Source organism: Hylaeus anthracinus, unplaced genomic scaffold, assembly GCF_026225885.1.
Source record: "Hylaeus anthracinus isolate JK02 unplaced genomic scaffold, UHH_iyHylAnth1.0_haploid 11994, whole genome shotgun sequence".
Lineage (NCBI taxonomy): Eukaryota > Metazoa > Arthropoda > Insecta > Hymenoptera > Colletidae > Hylaeus > Hylaeus anthracinus.
This window is the reverse complement of record NW_026534341.1, coordinates 10,194,514-10,216,158: the sequence shown is the minus strand read 5'-3', so window position 1 is coordinate 10,216,158 and position 21,645 is coordinate 10,194,514. Positions and strand designations below refer to the sequence as shown.

Genomic DNA, 21,645 nt, shown 5'->3' with positions numbered 1-21,645 from the left:
GTAAACACTGTAGTAGTAATTCCTGGAAGGAAAACCCCTCTAAGATTTTTACAAGAGATGCACTTATTGTACCTATCGAGCAATTTTGATGAAATTTGGTATCCAGGGGTTTTTGCGGTTGCTAATTCTAAATCTGAACTCGTAAGCATTAACACATTACAATATCGAGTGAAACTGACTTGAAGCATGCCACGGGTGATAAATAAAATATTCGAGAACACGCATAAACACACGTAGCGAGACTACCGGCATAGAACCATCGAATTTTGTTGGTTACATCAGGATTCGTTAAGTTTCACTGTACTCCGAACGACGACAAGGGAAATCGTTGGACCACGCTGGGAGATTTAATAACAACATTTATAGCTTCGAGCAGCAGCAATATTCTCCAAGAGGAACCAGTTTCGTCTAGCCTAAACGCGAGACACCGTCGGATGTTCGTCAATTAATTTCAACGAGCGAAACGTGTTGTCGGGGTGTAGAGCGATTTCAGGCCGCGGAGAAAGTCGAAAACTTTTTTACCGCTTTGTAGTCGGTGGAACGATGCTGGGCATTGCAAGAGAAAATAAAAGAAAGAAGATAACCAGTCGTAGGTGGAGTCGTAATTTCATGGAGATATTGCTAACAAAAGCATTCCCCTTCGTTCATTTGTCTGACTTGCAACGCTGTCATTTTATTTCATGCATGAGAATTACAAAACTGAAATACAGATTTGAACCTTTAAGGAGTTAATAGGTCAAAGGAAGCGCGGTCTCAAACGTTAGTGGCACGATTATAACGACATAATCGGCCGTGAAATTCACCGCAAACGGGCACGCGCGCATTTCCGGCGTCGCATCGGCCAATACAAGCCTTTCACTTGTATCAGCCGCCGCAGCGAGACGTTAATTTAAGCGGCGTGTGATTGCCTCATTTAAGTCTTGGATTTATTACGAGGACGTCGGCCGTTTAGGCTCGTGTACCGTTCCGCGAAGGATGCCCCATTAACGGAACGAAACGTCGCGTGGAAATGCTGGAAAAGAATGTCTTCTCCGAAGACAATCTGGCAGAGGATTCTTCAAAGTCAGTTAAAAAAGAAACAAGACAATGAATTATGTTGGTGGCACGGTTGTCCTTTCGGAATTCTTGATAAGTAAAATATTCGTACATTATTCATTTTGATTTTTCACAAATGATGGTTTCCTATATGGACGTAGTCTAATAGCCCTGCAGGTTCAACTATACATTTTTCAGTTCGAGTACTAATTAAGTCACGAAGGTATAAATATTCACCATATAATTTCATTTCTGTATGATAAAATAAAATTTATGGGATTCGCGAGAGTTGGAGGAATGTAACCAACTCTAGGCAAAGTTAGGGCCTAGCATGTAATAAGGAATTGAAAGTGCTATAGGGAACCCTAATAAAAGCAGTTTCTGCGAAGTCTGCTAATTACATTTTTAGAGATTTGTGGATAATGTTTCCGTGCATGAACTTGTAATAGCCCTGGAAACCTGGAAACTCAGCCACAGATTTTCCACTTACCAGAACATTAATTACGCATAAATATTCATGAAATAATTTCTATTCCTGGGGATAAAATAAAAACTCATGCTGTAGAGAGTTTTATGAGCACCTGCCTACGCAAGGGAGGTATTATCGTGCCATGGAAAAAACGAAAGTAGGATAGTGGATGATAAATGAATATCACTTCTCGTTTACCGCTAAAAACTAAAGCACACTGAACGAAGGTGACGAATGGCACCATTGGTTAAACCAACAGATCTACGCCGTGATGAATGTCGGCGTATAAATCACGCGAATCGTTTCATGCGAATAGAGAGAAACGAAGAGCTTAGCAGTTTAGTAGAATTTAGTTGAGATTCAAATTTTATGAAATAACGTGCATAGTAATTTAAACGTAATTCAGTGACCAGAAAGCTCCCGTTTGACTGGACCGTTATTACATTCATTAGCGCAATCGAAGCGGCGTTATGTGGCATCATTATCCGTGAAGCCTCGAACACCCGTTGCACCTTCCCTTCACCTTCTGGCATCAGACGCTCTTCTCGCTGTTTGCACAATACTTGCCTCTGCACAAGCGAGAAACGCTCGAGCGTTCCGTAAGATGAGACGAGGACAAGGACAAGGCCAAGTTCATTCGCGGATCATCGGACTTTCTATCTCGTGCACTGTCTGCAACACGCAGCATCATCGTTCTTGCAAGCATACCCGCGCGTAGGATGATCATTGCTATTGTTAATCGAATTAATAGTCCAATGACTTTTTTTTATGAATACAATCTTTATTTTCTCCTGAAATAGATCACAAAATAATTTCATAAATAACCATTTCTCTTTCTTATTAATTTCCTCATCACGAGTGGGTATTTAAATTCCTCGTTAATCCCAGCACAACAGCTACCACGCTAATTTGCATAATTTATATAATATCATAACTTCTCGTCTTCTTAATCACTTTGGCATTTCGATTCCTCGTTTGCCGACAGAATGAACGAGGACGCGGGCTCACGATCAAGACGCAAACATAGTAACGTGACTGAAGCCGATGCCATCATCCTGTTACGAGTGGACTTTTATTTGAACTTTACCTTTTGTTTGAACTTTAGAAAGACGAATCCCGATCCGTAATCTCACGACTCCCACGGCGCAAATACCTTTAACGACGTGTCTGCAGAACGAATCCGATCCGCGCTTCGTTAGCCCGGGACTTCTTCAATTATCGTTCTTGCACGTCGCTCGTTATAAAAGCATTCTGTAAACAGTGTTTTGTTCGACGGTGTCTTCCATGATCGCTCGTTTACGAACGAAACGAAAACGTAACGAGTTACGTCACGGGATAAATTAATTTAACCGTCTAATTGTGCGGGAAATAATTTTCGCGATCGTTATCCGCGTAAAATTGAAACGAAATCGTAATATTATCACGCAACACGTCGGATTCCGCTCTCACTTCCTCGTATACTCGTGATTACAGTCAGAAAAAATGTATCGTTGACCAAGCCATTGCAACGCGTGGAATTATCGTCTTAATTATAAAACAGTTTTCAGCCAATCATTCCTTTATTTACCTACCGATGCAGATAAGTCGGTAATTAATATTTCTATTTTCGAGTGAATCATTACTGTGATGTAGATAAGTAATTGATTTCGTACTACGAAACGTGCTATCGCGTGATCGGGGGCATTAATCATCTACATTTGAAATAACAGAACTCAACTCGGTGTCGAAAGAATTATCGTTAGTCCTTGAGCAAGATTTGTAGGATTTTAATTGTGCCTTCCACTTTCTATGAACACCTGGTAATAGAGTGCAGGAATGCTTCGTGAAGACAAATTGCACGAAATATTTAAGGGAAAACAAAACGAAACTGTTTTTATGCTTAACATTTCGTTTATCTTCGTTACCTTTTGAAATATTTAATTAAATACATATGTACTCCCACCTATGACATTGATAATATTTTCTACCCCTTGAACACGAACATCAATGGAAAAAAAATATGTCTCTAATATTCCTTAGGGTTTCACCTGTGTGCCAAGTTAAATCGAAATCAAAGATTGACAGTCAAGCGACGTTCCTCTAAAGTTTGCATGCAAGTTCTCTGAGGGTAAATAGATTTCCATTTCCAGCGTTGCAACAACCATTTTCCACACGTCCGTATTCTCGTCTCCATTCAAGTGGCAATCGAAAGTTCAATTGCATTCCGATGAAAGGACAAACTTCGACTCGTGACACGAGCAACGTCGAAGGCCTGACATTTAGTGGTCCCGTTTTCTTCGTCCCAGTTCGGATGTTCGGTCTCTGTCGTTTCAAAGGATCCTCCTCCGCTCAGCGTGCGAAACTGATCGATCAGAGGTAACGTACCGAATAAAGCAAAAGAGCAAATCGTATGTGGCTATGGTTCAAGTACGACGAACGCGAATAATCGAGGCTCGAAGGATTCGATTGGCGCAAGGTGTGCCATTTTCACGATGTAGCTTCGTTTTATTTCACACAGAAAAATTCATATATGGCTTCTACGTTGAATTTGAAGAAAAAATTTGATTCCTTCGCAGTATTATATGCGATACAATATATGAGACACTTAAATTTAACATTTTTTAAAAGCTCCGTAAAACAAACGGTGAGAAATGCCATGAAATATAAAAAGTTGTGACTATACCAAGTGCTTTGACTGAGTATAAAATTTAAGGAAATAGTCAGAATAACACATTGTGCTCCCAAACCACAGGTGACGAATGGGCGAGAAGGTATCCTCGTCAGTGTGAGAAATTGCCTCGAATTGACTGGAAGCGACTCGAAAGGCGACAAAAAGCTGACAGAGTGAGACGTCAAGGTGGCGTGCGAGGCGTTTGATGTTCGCTGAATCGCCTGCCGGAAACTTAATGACGTGCTGCATTCAGCGAAGTACACATCATTATGCGTGACATTGGACGACTGACGTGCAGAGAGATGAGAGCGGAAGGTTAAAGAAAGCGTCACACCTCCTTGATTAATATCCCATAATTCGTCATTCTCGTGGTCCGAGTACTTTGAGTAGACATCAACGTGCAATTATTTGCTTTCTGTGTCAGCGATACGTCCTGGGACATAAAATATTTCCCCTTTCACGGATGAAAAGAAAGCCTGATTTTTTACCGACATCATAATTGCTTCTTGCGCAAGGCACTTTAGATTGGTTAACAACGGCAAGTTGTAAGTGGCATGTTTGGCAAATGAGAAGGGACAGCATTTTATTCGAGTAAAAAGTGACGAATAAACACTCGATACATTTACTAGACTAAATAATGTGTTCGCTCAAGATTCGGCGTGTTTTTGCGACACCTCAACAAAATTCTTTATAAAAGTAGGAATGTGTTCCAAGGCCAACTCGTGACAATGAGGATCGTCCGCTAAGTGAAGACATTTGTTAGACGATTGTTACTAACTCATGCAATTATTATAGAATTATACAGCAGGGAAATGACGGTAAAGTAACCCATCATTAGTTCTCTCGGTTACTTCAAGTCCTACGCAACGCATAAGTGCTCAGTCTACATCCCATTTCAGACATTCTTGAAGAGATGACAGTCGATGTAATAGAAGATCTAAGAAAATCTAGCTAGTAAGAACTATAGTTAGTCTTGTTGACAATTCTTCGTGAATCCAAATCGTAGCTCATCGAAGACAGGACACAGTTCCGTCTTTCCGTGTGTTCATCCGTCACCCCGTATGAAATCATATCTTCGCGTCAACGAAGGTGACGTCTCCCCCTACCAGGTCGATGAAATTGCTCGTCTCCTTACACAGGCCGCATTGTTTGCACGGGCCATGTCGTAGAACTGGGTTGGCACGACATTGCCTCACCGTACTGTCATCATAAAGAGCATCCGCGTGACGGTCTTCATTCGCGACGTAGGTGGACTCTCTAGCTTGGCCCACGTCGGTTCGACTTTGGGTTATGTAAAGCTAGATTTTCCCCGTGGTCGCGGGTTACGTAAAACTATGAAAAATTACATAATGGAACGCGATACGATAGGACGACGGATGATGACACATCGACTGGAGATCTGTCGTTGGAAGTAAAGCGCAAAAATACAGTGAAAGTCGTCGTTCCCGTGACAAGTCGTTCGACCGTTTCTAACTGCGCGTTATTAAACGCAGAACTGGAAGAGCACCACGCGATCCGACGTTTCCTTCACGCCCTATCCGACTATTTTGCCAACTTCTTCTGGCATTCCTGTCTCTGTCCCAATCCGGATCCAAGGATCATATATTTTTTACACGGATTGTTCACTCTTTCTACTTTTACCCTTCCTATATGTAAATGAAAATACCAATTGAGGTTTAAATAAATTTCTGTTGAAAATAAATAACAGATTCAACCGCCAAAACTAATTTTTACCAAGCAGTAATAAATGTTAGTTTTGAAGGAACAAAAATCCGTGGGAAAAGGTCGCAAGATCGTGTGTCTGAAAACGTTTCCTTCTTCTAGTCACACACACTTTCTGTCTGCGGTTGACGTTTCTGGGAACTACCGGCGAACATAGAGATACAAGCGCTCGTATCATTTTCTTTATCTTATTAGATAATAGTAGCAACACTTGTTGCAATGAAATATAATATCAGAGAGTAGAAGGCGAAAGTGTATGATTAATATCCTTAGATCGATTCTCTAATGGACTTTTCAAGCATTTTGGCAGGTCTATCTCGGAAAGGCGTCCCAGGTATATAATAATTGTAATAATAAATCACATTGCGATACAAAGAAAAAAAGACAGATGGTTATTTAAGTACTTAGGATTTCTACGATCACTTTTTATTCCAGCTTTTTTAAATAATAATTCAAATGGATACTGTTTTATTGAAGTGGAAGAAATCTATTTTATTTTAGCTCCAAACAGGGCAGACACATCGTGGAAAACCGCACGATATAGGATAATCATTGAATGTTACGTTCTTTGTTAGCCATGGCCTGCGTTTCTCGCGATCCAGAACCGCTCGATTTCCTTAGGCGGCTTTAAAATCAGCGAAACCGAGCGGACAATCACGCCGCCATTGGAATCGCCTGTTCCGATCGTATCGAAGAGCCCACGATCCGCGAGAGAAACTTCTTTAACGATCCAACGATCAGCTAGTATTTTTCGCGGAAATGTTGCAAAACGCCTCGTCTCCAGGCGTCATTTGCATATACTTTCGAGAAATTTTAGTCATTCCAACGAATTTTACGTCAAGAGGGGTAACGAACGATGCAGTATAACATTTGTAAAATACTACAACGTCTTGGAACTGATCCCCAGCCATATACTGTCTCCCCGATTCGTAAGTTGTAGTTTATTCGCATTCACTAGTCTCTATTCTATTAATACACATGATATTGCGTGACGTTAATGAGCGTGTAAATTACTCTTCTTAGTGGAGCTTAACCTTTTCGTGCCCGCATATTGATTCTTTGAATGCTATTTTTGGATGCACATCAGTCTGTATTGTGTAAATTAGTATTGAAGGTAGTATTAAATTTTTTTTGTGACATATTCTCTTCAGAATGAATAGAATATATGAATATGATTATTGATTATAGCTACACACTGTTTTAATAGTAATATCTGTAACAATGTATCGAATCGAGAAATCTCCTGTAATTAATTTTCTTATGGATATTAGTGGCACTTTCTTGGAGCAGATGGTATCGCTTAATAAAATTAATTCTAGCTTGCCAAGCCTGTTATCTTGACAAATATGTCACCCTTAATAAGGGTTTATCAAGGACCTGTTGCATACTCTACGATCCATTTGCAATGTAAAAATAAAATTGCTACAGCCACTACGAATCAATTGGTTGTATTATTCACGTTTGATCTTCCACTCTACGTAGCAGCGAAAATATTAGTTCCACTGTTTCCCCTATGTATTAAAACAAACATAAACAGTGGATAAAACGATCCATGCTACTCGCGCTCTCACGGAGTCGGAGGCTCGTTACAAAAGTTACGTTATGATTGAAAAGTGTAAAAGCTTCTCAAGCATGTTCGCGGCAGGAAAGCTCTCTAAGTATGGTTGTATAGAAAAAGAATTCGCATACCGAGCGTGCGGCATAATTCATCCGAGGAAAATTTTTACGTCACGATGTACGTTCGGTGCAGGATCGTAAATAATGCACGCCTATGCCAGTCTCAGACGAGGCCGACCGCCTGGCGTGCGACCGGATAGAATGGTGAATTACAATACTATAACCCTTTATGTACACTGTCCATAGTTGTGCAGGGTAGTTAAATATTGAAAAGCAATTCTTGCATCAGCCTGCTGGCATCCGACACCCACACCTAGGCACAAAAATCAGCGTAATTGAAAACGCGATAGACTTACTGTAGAATGTACAGGGTGGACCAAAGGAGACCATTGTCTCTTAAAATCACATCGTTATCTAATATTCTAAAGGACAACCAAATTGGTAAAGCAGGAAAAGTGGACCTGTGAAGGCTGACCAAAACGTCTGACCAAGAACGACCGTATCTCCTTCCTTTCTCACGCTATCATTTAACATTCAAATGCTTTCGAATCTACAAAAAAAACAAAGAATTAGGAAGAAATATTCTACGTAATTAAACCAAAAATCTCCCCTCTCACAGTGCTTTGAATTTGCTCAATAATTAAATATCTTTCAAGCACACTATAATTATAAAATAATTTGTAATTAATTTTTATTACAAATAAATGAATATGTCACCTCAGAAAATGCACGAATCCCTACACTTTCTTGCCAACCTTGTATCGTTTTCCTCAAACGAGGTCATCGAGCCTCAGCATCCGAAGAAGTTTTCATCAATATTAAAAGTAACCGTTGCAACGTTTTAGTCGACGAATATGGCAAGACAGGTGCCACAAGATTTCTGAAATTCATCGGGAGAACGTTACCACAGATCAACATTCTCGTTCAGCGGTCGTATGCGCAGTCGCGAGCGTATTTCTGGTTCGGAACGCTATGCAATCCGAAATTCCAGGGTGCTTGATTTTTTTACTGAACCCGTACTCTTGCGATTTTTGCGCGTCGAGAACCGGTTCGTGACCGATTCGTGCGCGGAAAATTCATCGACACATGCTCGTTTATTTGCATCAGAGGAAATCATTTTTCACTGGTCTACCGTAAGGCTCCGCAACGGGACACGATTTTCAAAGGTACACGAACAAAGTTAGCGAAGATTTTAGAAGATGCTAGAGTCAGGGATACAACAAAAAAATATTTGGAACTTCGAGAGCGATCTAGGAAACGATAAATTAAATTGAAATTTAAATAACTGTTAGTATTAAATACAGGTAAAATGAAGAAGAAAGTTTCTCGAATTCGAAAATCCGTCGAAAAAAGATGGAATACAAAAATATATAAATAACGATACGGACCAGTTCCATAATTGGCTTAACTGGCCACGGTTTCGAAGCATCGACGCGTAGTGAAAACTGCTCGCAGAAATAACTCGAGCGTCGCAGTAATTAAGGGGAAAATACTGCAGGAGGAAATGTACGGAGTGCTGGTACGACCATCAAATTACTTTGTTCGCGCGTTAGTTCCATTACCCTGCACATTTATAAACGCAACTGGCTGCCGTGATAATTAATGAATTAAACGGTGTTTATGATACCAATAATTACAGCGAGTAATAACAGAGACAAAACTCAATTTCCAGCACGACAAATACCTCACATTTTGTCATCTTCCCATGAAACTGCAATAAATAATTTTATTTATTATTATTTTTCGACCCTTGCACTGAACTCCTACAACCCTCTGTACTGCAAATAATTCGATACCAAATAAAAAGTTATGAAAAATCGAGTAATATTTTGCTCGGCACTACCACCTTGATCCGAGCAATCGCATCACGTGAATTCGACCAATTTCTTCCAGTCGGTGAATCGCATTCTTTCGCATACTTTCATGGCAAAACGGGCGAGCATGCTCGAGATAAGTGAGCGTTTTTAGTTCGGCAAACGTGCTACGCGACTCGGTAGCGCGTTCCAACCGTGGACACTTTTCCTATTAAACCGAGAAGTAAACACGGATCGCGGGTTTTATGCGTCCTATGAAAAACGGTCGAAAACATTTCGAATTTCTTGCTCGTTTCTACTTTCTTTGGATACTCGTTTCAACGCGTTGAAGCACTCGTACCCGCGGCGATCAATCTTCCATTGTATGCGTAACGTTTCTATCGTATGTGTAACATTCGATGAATGATCGTAGTTGCATAATTTATGATCATCGAGTTCTTCAATACTAGATCATGCATTTTCGCGGGGTAAACAAGCGCAGTATATCTTCTGTCTGCATGTAATTGCCCAATTTTGCTGCACTATATTTTATAGTCACTCCGACGTGCTACTTCTTGTCTGTTGGTTTACGATGGTGCTAGGAACGTGTATAAACATCTCCGTTATGTATGATTTCCTTTTCACGTTGCGCGCTTTGTCAGGAGTTATGACATTTCTGTGTGATCTCGTAAAAGTACCACACGACAGTAGTACTTTTTTAACTTTTTTTACTCTTTTAACAGTAAACCTACCACGACCAGTCAAATGACCGTTTCCAAATATTTATTTACAGTTCTTATTGTTTATTATTACCGTTATTACAAGTGACTACTACTACTACTTACTACTTAAAACTTACTACTTAGTACTTATTACTGCTTAAAATAGAAAATTTCATATCAGCTTAACAGTTTGCTGTTGTTGTTTACAGATGCAGTAGTCGACCAGACACCAGCGTCTTCTTTCTGGACTCCCACTCTCAAGACGGGGAACGTGTTCACCGACGACACGAACTTTTTCCCCTCGAGCCACGGCCTGGTTCAAACCCATCCGAATGCTAATGTATTCCGAAGCGGTTTCGGTGGGATTGATAACCTAGGCAGCAGAGGAGCGACTGTCAGACCACCGAGAATGAGACCTCTGGATTACAGCGAACGTGCCACCGCCGAATTGCGACGAAATCCTGCGCTTTCGTCGCCAGACGAGTGCGCCAGGGCCTGTCGCGAGAACGAACCTCCAAGGATATGCTACTATCACTTCACTCTTGAATATTACACCGTGCTCGGAGCGTAAGTACTTCCTTTTACCATTTCAATCTATTAATTCTCAAAATCTAATTCGTGCAACATACGGCTCAATTAACGCAGTCCTTACAGTTCTTTTCGACAACATTCATGACCATCGTTTCCTTCGACCCACAGAGCCTGCCAAATCTGCACCCCCAATGCAACGAACGTCGTCTGGAGCGACTGTCAGTGTGTCTTGGCTGACGGTGTGGAAAGAGGTATCCTGACAGTGAACAGAATGGTTCCAGGACCTAGCATTCAAGTCTGCCAGGGTGACAAGGTCGTGATCGATGTCGAGAACCACATCGAGGGAATGGAAGTAACCCTCCACTGGCACGGTATCTGGCAAAGAGGAAGCCAGTACTACGACGGTGTGCCATTTGTCACGCAGTGTCCCATTCAAGAGGGTAGCACGTTCAGGTAATAAATCGCAATAACATTCTCCTAAAATTCAAATTGAAATAATAGAAATAAATCGATCGATCGTTTTTCCATACCTGCGATCTCGTTTGGTCTGAGCACGAATACTTTACGACGTCGTCGAGATTATTCTAGACTCATCGTTAATCGTTCGTCGTGCAGGTATCAATGGATGGCTTCAAACGAAGGCACACATTTCTGGCACGCTCACACCGGTCTGCAGAAAATAGACGGTCTTTATGGTAGCATCGTAGTACGTCAACCGCCTAGCAAGGACCCTAACAGCCATCTTTACGACTACGACTTGACTACTCACGTCGTTCTGCTCAGCGATTGGTTCCACGAGGTTGCGGCCGAACGTTTCCCTGGTCGTCTCGCTGTTAACACCGGACAGGCACCTGAAAGTGTCTTGATCAACGGAAAAGGACAATTTAGGGTATGAAATACGACGATGTTCCTCTAGTTTGTTTTTAGTTCTCTAATAAGGAGGATTTCTGTAGCCCACTCGCATGAAAGTTTCTTTTTTTTTGTTTACACAATGATGAGTCATATGTTGGAATACGTGGAACATTAGATGTAGGTACTCGACAATTCTGGGGACATTAGCAATTACAAGATGCATGCATACGCGTGTTGTGGATGTTAAAACTCACCAGCGAGATTCCAGAGATGCAGATGCAGAACCTAGTAATTATTCGGTGCGCTGCATGGTACTCCTCTGGTTGCAAGAGAAAATTGTACATTCCCGAATGAAAAAGAAAACACACGAGAATTTCAATGTAGCATGTGCGTAGCACGAGTGCTGCTATTCATGTCAGTATAATTAGCAAACAACAGGCACCGCCTGACTGTTTTCGTGTAATATCTAAACAATTTTCTTGTATTTTAATTCTTCCTGGAGTAGCGCACTTCTTTCATAACATATAATTTTGTGATAGAGTATATATTCACGTTGACAAAGTTCTATCAGAGAATGATCGATAACTTCCTAGTTAGGATGAAGAAGGGTATCTATCTTAGATACCTATTTTAGAATACGTGCTCAAGACAATATAGCTGTCACAAAATTTCCCTTACTTTCTTAACTCTCGAGTGCCTACACCTAATGATTTACAATTTCTGTCTTTTACCTCAGCAATCATAAACCAGAGTCTGCGCCTCATCTTAACTTCCAATTACCTCCGATACCTCAGGTTCCAATTTCCCCAGTAATTATTCTCGAATTGCAACGCCAATAAACAATACGAGTTGACAAATATCGTGTTTCTGTTGCCCGTAGGATCCCAACACCGGTTTCATGACGAACACACCTCTGGAGGTCTTCACCATAACTCCCGGTCGTCGTTATCGTTTTCGAATGATCAATTCTTTCGGATCGGTCTGTCCAGCTCAGATTACAATCGAAAGTCACACTCTAACCCTGATCGCCACGGACGGCGAGGTGGTGCAGCCAGTCAACGTGGACACCATCATCTCGTTCTCCGGTAAATCTTCGCCTCCTCGCCTAGTGATTTTTATTGCTCATTCAGCAGAAGGGAAAGCGCGAAATAAAAAGCGAACTTAATTATTCGTCGTAAAAGTGAAACGCTAACACCGTGATTTACAGGCGAACGATACGACTTCGTTATAAACGCGGATCAACAGGTCGGAGCGTATTGGATTCAAGTCCGCGCGCTCGGCGAGTGCGGTATTCCCCGTGCGCAACAGTTAGCCATAGTGCGTTACGCCCGCGGCCCGTACCAACCGGCTACCACGCCGCCAACTTACGACTTCGGACTTCCCCAGGGCGTCGTGAGTATTAACGCCATGCGAAGTGTTTTGAGATCTTTGCAGGCTTTGAGTCGAGTAGATGAAAGTTGGTATGAGTTGACGGAGATGTTGTGGAGTTTTCTAATTCTTATGATTTATAGAAATTGTATCTCTGAAAAGAAATTCCTTGTATCTGAACAATTTTTTACCTTCTTGAACACCATCTACAGGTTTTAAGTGCCAGCAATAGCTAACACGGAAGCCTATCGACACTTTTCCTTACCTAATCCAACGATGACACTTTTTCAACACAAAAATTTCACGTTTAGGTCTTGAATCCTCTGGACGCCATATGCGGCCGTCCTCGAGAGGACGCCGTTTGCGTGAACCAGTTGAAGAATGCCCGCCAGGTCGACCAAGGACTTCTCCAGCAGCGTCCAGACGTGAAAATATTCCTGCCATTCCGTTTCCTGTTCTACAGGCCAGAAGAAGTCTTCCAGCCGCAGACGTATAATCGATTCTTGGGTAAGAAACGGTGATTTCAAAATTTCGCCAACTTCGCTCGGAAATCGTCGCTCGGCTTTGTCAGAGCGCAGCATCTTTTTCTAACGTCTGGCGCAACCCAGGTCCCGTTGATCGCCGTTGAATCTGCTAAATCCGGAATTCAACGGTCCACGGAGTCCTATGAAAACGTCTGTCATTTCGCGTGTGATTCCAGTGGCACCGACCGGAGATCACGTAATTTCTCTCGTCGATGAAATCTCGTTCACGTTTCCGCCGGCGCCTCCGCTTTCGCAAATCGACGACATCCCGCCTGAACAGTTCTGCAACGGGGACAACAGGCCTGCCGACTGCGGTGCCAATTGCATGTGCACCCACCAGGTTGATATCCCGCACAACGCGGTCGTCGAAGTGGTCCTCGTCGACGAAGGTACGACTCATCTTCTGTAATAGTCTGCATCTCTATAAATGAATAACACAAGTGTCATCGTGTTTTCCAACGCATTGCTTTCACAATGCATTTTTATCAGAGTATATAATTAATTTAATCGGATTTTGAGATGAGATGAATTTCTCATTATAATTAAATAAAATTCGAAGAAACAAAATTCGACACTCGGTTTTTCACATGATTCAACTCTGTCATTTAATTTCCGCAGTACAACAACCGAATTTGTCACATCCCTTCCATTTGCACGGCTACGCGTTCAACGTGATCGGTATCGGTCGCTCGCCCGACAAGAACGTGAAGAAGATTAATCTAAAGCACGCGCTGGATCTGGATAAGAGGGGTCTCCTCAATCGACAGTTCAATTTGCCACCCGGCAAGGACACCATCGCCGTTCCGAACAACGGCTACGTAATTTTCCGATTCCGCGCAGACAATCCAGGTAAGCGAAAAACCCATAGAAAAACGTTTTCCCTCTTTCTTTCGAGAGTGTCCATGGAAAGCTTTAATTGAAATTCTCAGAGGTCAGAGTACCATATACTGAAAAAATTATATTAAAATTCATTTTGTAGGATTTATTATATGTTAGTATATTTATAAAATACTGACTTAACTATTAACTAAAACTAAAATGAATAGAGTCCGCTCAACTATCCGCTCTACGTTAATTCGCACCGTCTTTTCCCTTCGACCGCTCAACTGAATCTGTCCCTCGACGCTTCTTTCTTTACCTCCCCTTAAAGTCAAGCACTGCCAGGGTTTTTCCCAGGCAGGGGAACATTGTTCTAGGCAGCCTCGCCGAGGCGCGCCTGGACAACATCAGCCCAAGTGGCCAGGTCGTAAATTAAACTAAACTAAAGCTACGTTACAATATCCTTATACCTATCCTATAACTAACGCTCTCTCACGCACATGCACACATTCCCACTCCTACAATTTTGAAGTATACTTTTTGTTTACAAATGAGTAAAATGAAATAATGAAATAGATTCTATTACTACTGGAACGAAGAAGAAACAGTATGTAATACAATAATTCACTTTCTCAACCTTTCAATTTAATGATGCCCTCTTCAGAAGAATAAGCTGTTACATAAGTACTATTCTCATTCCCAAATGAATATGTTCCCAGTGTGGTGTCTCCATCCTGTTGTCCATTTTCGTCCTCCGCTTCCTGCTTAGTTGCCTAACAGAGACTACGTATGGCGAATCGAGTGCAAACCAATTGTTGCTTTTCTTTACCACATTCACTAATATCCCATGTCTACGTTATCCGTGTATTTCAAACGTAGCAAATTTCTCATGTTTATGAATTGATTTATAGGAAAAGTTTACAAGGGGGCGTTAGGAATTGTTAGAGCTGGTTTTGATAATCTTTGCGCGAACGTTGGTTGGTTCAACGATAAGGGATATTTCTGGTGCGACGTTAGCAAAATAGCACACATTATAGGAATTTTGTTCAGAATCGATAAAAAGAAGAATGATATTAAGCTTTTTTCTACTAACAGTATTATTCAAAAAGAGTATAAACATATTTTTGTAAATGCTTTCCTTCTTTTTTTATTAAAAAAATATTCCGTTCTGTACGATATGTAATTTTTATTTTATAAAGAATATTACAGCGTTATGTCTAGGACTCCTTAGTCGAACTCACAGATATAGCTTATCTAACGGATCCTGCCTCGGACGTGATGCTATTACTCGTTTGTTAATCAGTTCACGAAAACTCGATATTGTATTACTGCCTAATTAGGTTCAGCAGATTATCTAAGATTAAGTGAAATCCAAGACTGGAGCTGCACGAACAAGAAATATTGATCATTATCATTTCTTTCTTTCCAGGATACTGGCTGTTCCACTGTCACTTCCTCTTCCACATACTCGTCGGTATGAACTTGATCCTGCACGTGGGTACGCACGCGGATCTGCCACCAGTGCCACCAAACTTCCCCAGATGCGGGGACCACTTGCCCCCCATCACGCCGCCGTCGCTGTCGTTGGACTCGTTTCACTGATCGTTCCTAGATGGATGCTCAGCGATCGAAGGCAGTCCAAAGCATACACGATGTTTTTAGCGTATTCCTGTAAATTAGTCAGTATGCTGTGTAGCGAATCGTCGTAGAGCGTTTACACGAAAATGAGACCTAGCCGTGGTCCCCAAAATGTGCAATGCGCAAACGAAAAGGTAAACAAGTCAGGCGAAAAGAAGTTGGGAGAGTAGACGCCGTTTTTTGGCGTAGCAACGACGGTCGTTCCGCAGACGGCGACGACCACGTATTGCCAAGAGTCGATATTTATTATGTCCTGGATCAACTCTATTCCGATCAGAAGACTTCGACTAGTCTCCGCGAGACTTGACGAGGGTTTGGACGCGCGAATGTTACTAACCATTGTAACTCTGTACATAATGTAGAAATAGTCGTTTAATGAGACAATAACGTGGAAGCATTGTTGGGGTGTAGGCAGAGATGGGCTGAATTTTCTTCGATTAATAGACGAACAGGGACTAGCATGGAAATTTCATTCATTGAGTCTACTAGTTATCCAAAAATCATTTGAATTTTATTCCTTCTATTTGTTTTTAAGAATTGCAATCGATCGCTGTTAGGGGTTGTTTGATCCCGCAAAATAAATATTAAGTTGTTTTTAAAGTCTAACGCGTGGGGTACAGTTTGATCGTATAATCGAGATTGTAACGTGAACGAGTCACGAGTTGTTTATTTTTATCCGAAACAATGTACCTAGACGAGAATTCTGTCCATCTCTGGGTAAAAGTAGCGCTCAAGGAGGAATCTGCGAGACAATACACGCCAAGAGACCTTTCACTGGTGAGTTGGTCGATCGGCGATCATTAGGGAAACGCTGTTTAAGGAAACTCGATCCGTTCGATCCAGATGATCGCGGCTGGTCCCTGAAACGAGACAGCGCGATATAAGCAAGAAGCTTCGCTGGATCGCGTCCAGGTTCCTAAAGTGGCCGTAGTTAGGGAGGAAATTCGTGCCCGTAACTGGTGCACGCGGCTTTCGTTCTTGTCCTTGTCAGCCTTTTTCAAGTAGTTCAATTAGGGTAACCGTAGCCATTGCCTAATAAGTGTAAAGTGGAATAAAAAAATGAGGAAAAATGCAAAAAATATCCGTAGAATTTAGCGTCAAGGAAGACAGGAGAAGCCTCAGTGGCGCGACCGGAAAGGAGCTCCTTACAGAATTTAAAAATTATTGTGTAATAGTTATCTAACATTCATGGAAAAGTGTCTCCCTGTCTTCTCTATTTGAAATTTCTGATCGCGTCACTGCGAGGCGTCAAAAAGATTGCTACAGCCTGTAAAAAATGTTCCGATTCTGAGCTCTTACCGAGGCTGTACAATCAGTTTGTCGATCCATTCGCTATTTACCCCCTTGAGTTCGAAGTCATGATGTTAGGCTCGCGTTAACACGTCTTAAAGTACCCACACAGTCTATGAACAATCTAGAAACACACACCCTACTAACCTTCTCATTTGTCGAAATATTGGGTTGTCTAGAAAGTTCGTGCCAATTTTTAAGAAAAATTCAAAGACGTTTGAATTTTGATATAAATTTATTGTATTACACAACCTTTCCACCTTTTAACACCTTGATTGCCAAACAAATATTCTTGACAATTTCTGCAAGAATTGAATATTATTTAGATTATTGGAGACTACATAATCAAACATTTATCGTGGTATTTATTTTTGTAACTTCATCAAAATTCATGAATTTTATTTAAATTCCTTTGTTGCTCAACTTTCAGAATTATTTCTTTGCGTGCTTCAAGTTTGTACACTTGTTATTTGTTTTCAACCATTTCGATATATTCAGACCTGTACGACCTACCTAAAATCGGCATGGACTTTCCAGACAAACCAATACTTTCTACCATACGCCAAGCTGGGAAAATATTCAAAAAAAGTCCTTCACCCTCTAACACCGTACATGAGCCTAATCATCATAATTTGCTCGAACTAGGCGTCGAATTGATGCTGGAACGATCATTCCGCGCGTCTTACGTGCGCAACCTTTTCCAATCGAAGGGCGGGCGTCGCGTCGTCGAGCGTCGCGTCGCGCCGTGTATAGTTGTACGTTTATTCATGGTGCCTCCGTTTCCTTTATCGCGGATAGAGAATACATCTTACAGTTACTCGCAACTCACAATTAACGCTTTAGTGCTCGTCCGCTCGTCGATCGTGGCGCTGCGCAGGTGCAATTGCACGGGTGCACGTGCGCCTCGTCACGAACCGCACTTTGTAGATAAAGCCCTCTGGTTCGTTTCGCTGAATACACACGACGGAACCATTAAAACACGAAATACTCGATCGCGACGACCCGCGCAGCCATCGAGCACAAGAACTAACGAGCAAACGTTTCACCATTTAATTGTCACCGAAGTTGGGCAAAATTTCATTCGATCAAGTACTACGATAAGCTTTCGTTCGTTCAATGTGAGACACCATTTCCATAATTGAATCTTTGGGTTCTATTCAGTCAATAGCGACTAAAACATTCTAATTCAGATTCAATCTACTACAGAACGAATGAACGCCCCAGAATCTCACCTGACTAACTCTTGTACATACTTTAATAGTAATCACTTTAAAAAATCAAACAATTTACACTAAATTAAATTTCACAGAGTGTATCAGCTCCGTCATCAAGCCAACATACAAAACGTTTAATTCGTATCAGAATTTTGCCCATCTCGGATTTGAACACGTCTCAGTTCCATCACTATTCGTCACGTGGAATGAAACGTTTCTATTGTTGCACGGTTCGCTTCGAAACCCGCTCCGCAATTTATTTCGCGTAACCTGCGAGGCGAGACAGGAATCCGTTCGACAGCCAGGAACGTTCTCCCCTATGCCGTCGAAGATGAACCTTTAATTGTCGGTTAGGCGAGATTTTGGTGGATGATTTCGAGGATTGTTGAGAGTCTGCATGTTAATTGGACAGGCTCGAAGGGTGGGTTATCTGGAACGTTGAGGTACGTTCTCGTTGGGAGTAGCTGTCGCAGTAGAACGTACCTGTCGTTAGTCAGACGTTCCTCTAAAATCGATCGATATTTAATTTTTAAGAATTTGCTCGCTCGAACGACGAACATTAAATCGTCAACTGCGCCAACGTTCGATTTAACCGATGTCCTTTAACATCCCTTCATTATGCATAACATGGTTGTAAATCTACGTTCGTTTTTTCTTAATTTATTTAATTATCTTTGATAAAGATGTACAGACGTGCCTTTTAGTATACCCGTACCGCGAGAAATTCATTGTACGAGCGATCGTTCGTCGAACTTTATCGGATATTCGTCTACTGGTTCCGTTTCTTGAACGTTTTTATCGTCGGTACAACGAGAAAACTTGCTCGTACACGATCCGACTGTTCGTTGTTGGAATTCGAACATCTTTTGTATACTTATTTATGTAACGAAACGCTTAAGAGTTTCAACAGTTATTATGTGCACATGAGGATGAGTTTTCGTGTTTTTGTACAGGTAGTATTTAAGCGAGTAATTCGCGTATACTCCGTTATCAGATAAAAATGTACATTTAATAATAAATTTGTTTTTAGAAGCTCGACTATCTTTTCAGTTCTGATTAAAATGATCTGCCTTTCCCGGTATCTTAGTAAAATTATTTATATGTATCCCACATATATAAAAAATTATCACATTTATTAATTTATTTCACACATCATTTATCCTACTAGTATCAGAAGTGAATCCCAAAAATTTAATAAGTTGATTTATATTTCAATAACAGAGAAGGAATCTTAAAATTTTTAAACAAATTTACTTCTTAATATTGTCAAGTTTTAGCGTCTTGGAACGAGTTATCTTGAAACGTAGTTCGTGTTTTTAATTATAGTTTGCCGCGTTGCAGCCTTGCATACATAAGTCAGCCTTGGTAAAGTATTCAGCACAACGAGACGAACGATACGCGTGTCTCCTTACGTGATACAACGTATTCATGAATGTTGCGTACCGTCAGGGCCGCATACTTTTACTCACAATTTGATCCCACTAACAAGTGGAGATTTAATTATTCAATAACAGTCCAACTAATTTTTCTATTAGAGCAAACAGAACGTAATGTCGTCTTTGCGAATGTCAATACTAGTTTATCATTTATCAGCTCACTCTCTAGCAATTAATTTTTATCGATCTGGCATTAAAAACTTGTGCACTAAACAGCAAAAGGTTGTTGGTAACGAGGGCGATTACAGAATTGATTAAAAGTAATTACTTGTTACTAATTTATTTGTTTGAATTTAATGTAAAAGAAACGACATTACTTTCTGGTCCCCTTAATACGTACTTTTAACAACTAGTGAGAGCAGAATGTGATTTTTCCAGTCAGGTAGAAGGTACAATGAACAGTTCCCAACATTTTCCAAAATTTGTAATATATTTATGGATCATGTAATCGTAACTCATTGGACATGGAATGTTTGATTGAGCCATTAGAGTAACTAATCCTATCAACGACCGAGCGATGTCAATGTCCGATTAATTCTCTGTCACTGTCGCTCTGCTTCGCAAATTTTTGTACAATAAATTTCGCTCGTGACGATAACACACCTAACTGGACGGTATAAAACTATGCTAATTTTGACGATACAAGCGCGTGAGCATGCGCGTGTCGCTGGTCACGAAGGATGATTCCCGATCAAATGAATTTATGTACAAAAGCGTTACCGTTTGATTCTTCTTAATTATGTACGATGTTGCGCAACGTTATAAATGCTAAGTACCTAAATTTATGACTAAAATATGATACATATACGATCTAGCGGAAGAACCTTCTCCTGGACTAAGACGCTAAAAACGAGCTCAACGATTGCGATATTTCAGCGTATGAAACACGATCGACAGCGTGTCAAGAAAATTTGCGATCGATTATAATCGTCAATGCTCTTCAAAATCCCTGGTACAGGCGTCCCGTCTCATTGAGAGAAGGAGAAGACAACTATATTGATGCTTGAACATTAGTACAAAAATACTCTGTAAGGCAGGAATTGTTTAACCTTTCTGTGTACGTAATATATTAGTAGTAACTATTAGGGACACATCAAGTCACGAAGATCGATTCTCAACATCGTTCGAAGCGCAAGTTGAACAATTGAATTAGTAAACGATACGAGCATCCATTTTCATTATAAATTCCATTTACATCCTGTCCTGCTAAAATTCTTTTCCATTTTCGTTGCACATCCATCATTTACCGTGTCACCCTATCAATCATAGCAGCTTACTCGTGTTGCGCGTTTTCGAGTCGAGGGTCGACTCGTATCGTACGTTATTTCGTTATTGATCGACAGTTTGTTTTCGAACAGTGTGAGCGGCGATTCCGACGAATCCGAATGTACTCGTTGCAAGTGATTGCATTGTTAAAACAGAGCTTGAAACGCGAATATCAGGACATTAAAACGGAAGTAATTGTTCGTTCTATCATTTCGTTAAGTAGCTAATCCGGGGTGTATTATTTTCCAGAATAATGGGAACCGATGTTCGACGGTGGCCCTCTGTGATGATGGTGGTGCTTCTGGCCGGGTCCAGAGTATCTGCTTCCTGGTCTGGAGTGAACTATGGCGTAGTGATCGCTGTTCGTCGATATCGACCTCGTGGAGTTCATCGTCGATCCTCCGGAAGCGTATCCTTGCTTCCCGTTTAAGGAGTACCTGGTTACAGACAGCGAAACGGTCAGGATCTAATTAAAATTTTCAAATCTCATCTGAATCTTTCTTTTAAGCCTTCTATTTCATGATATTAGTAATAATTATAGCCACGCGCAGTTGCTAAAATCACCCTGTATAGAGAAATGTATTTCGTCTCCCTTTTATTGTATTTTATTATTCTCTTAATCCTTTCAAGTCTAATGGGCGGCACTGAGGCCTTTGTTGAGTGAATTGCACTTAATGTTCGAAGAAAGAAATTATTTCT

At 41.1% G+C, this 21,645-nt stretch overlaps 2 protein-coding genes across 2 annotated transcripts in view; one reads left to right on the top strand and one right to left on the bottom strand.

The window, feature by feature from the left end:
* The window catches only part of LOC128888495 (uncharacterized), a 52,059-nt gene extending 32,118 nt beyond the window's left edge, over positions 1–19,941 (top strand). The window contains exons 2-10 of the mRNA XM_054145388.1: positions 10,218–10,575; positions 10,708–10,992; positions 11,155–11,428; positions 12,272–12,476; positions 12,599–12,783; positions 13,071–13,266; positions 13,460–13,672; positions 13,902–14,132; positions 15,532–19,941. Of these exons, the coding sequence (XP_054001363.1) occupies positions 10,218–10,575; positions 10,708–10,992; positions 11,155–11,428; positions 12,272–12,476; positions 12,599–12,783; positions 13,071–13,266; positions 13,460–13,672; positions 13,902–14,132; positions 15,532–15,704 (2,120 nt within the window). The 3' untranslated portion in view covers positions 15,705–19,941. The remainder of the gene's footprint in view (positions 1–10,217; positions 10,576–10,707; positions 10,993–11,154; positions 11,429–12,271; positions 12,477–12,598; positions 12,784–13,070; positions 13,267–13,459; positions 13,673–13,901; positions 14,133–15,531) is intronic.
* A 150-nt stretch (positions 19,942–20,091) lies between these two features.
* The window catches only part of LOC128888498 (uncharacterized), a 33,060-nt gene continuing 31,506 nt past the window's right edge, over positions 20,092–21,645 (bottom strand). The window contains exon 9 of the mRNA XM_054145394.1: positions 20,092–21,383. Within this exon, the coding sequence (XP_054001369.1) occupies positions 21,185–21,383 (199 nt within the window). The 3' untranslated portion in view covers positions 20,092–21,184. The remainder of the gene's footprint in view (positions 21,384–21,645) is intronic.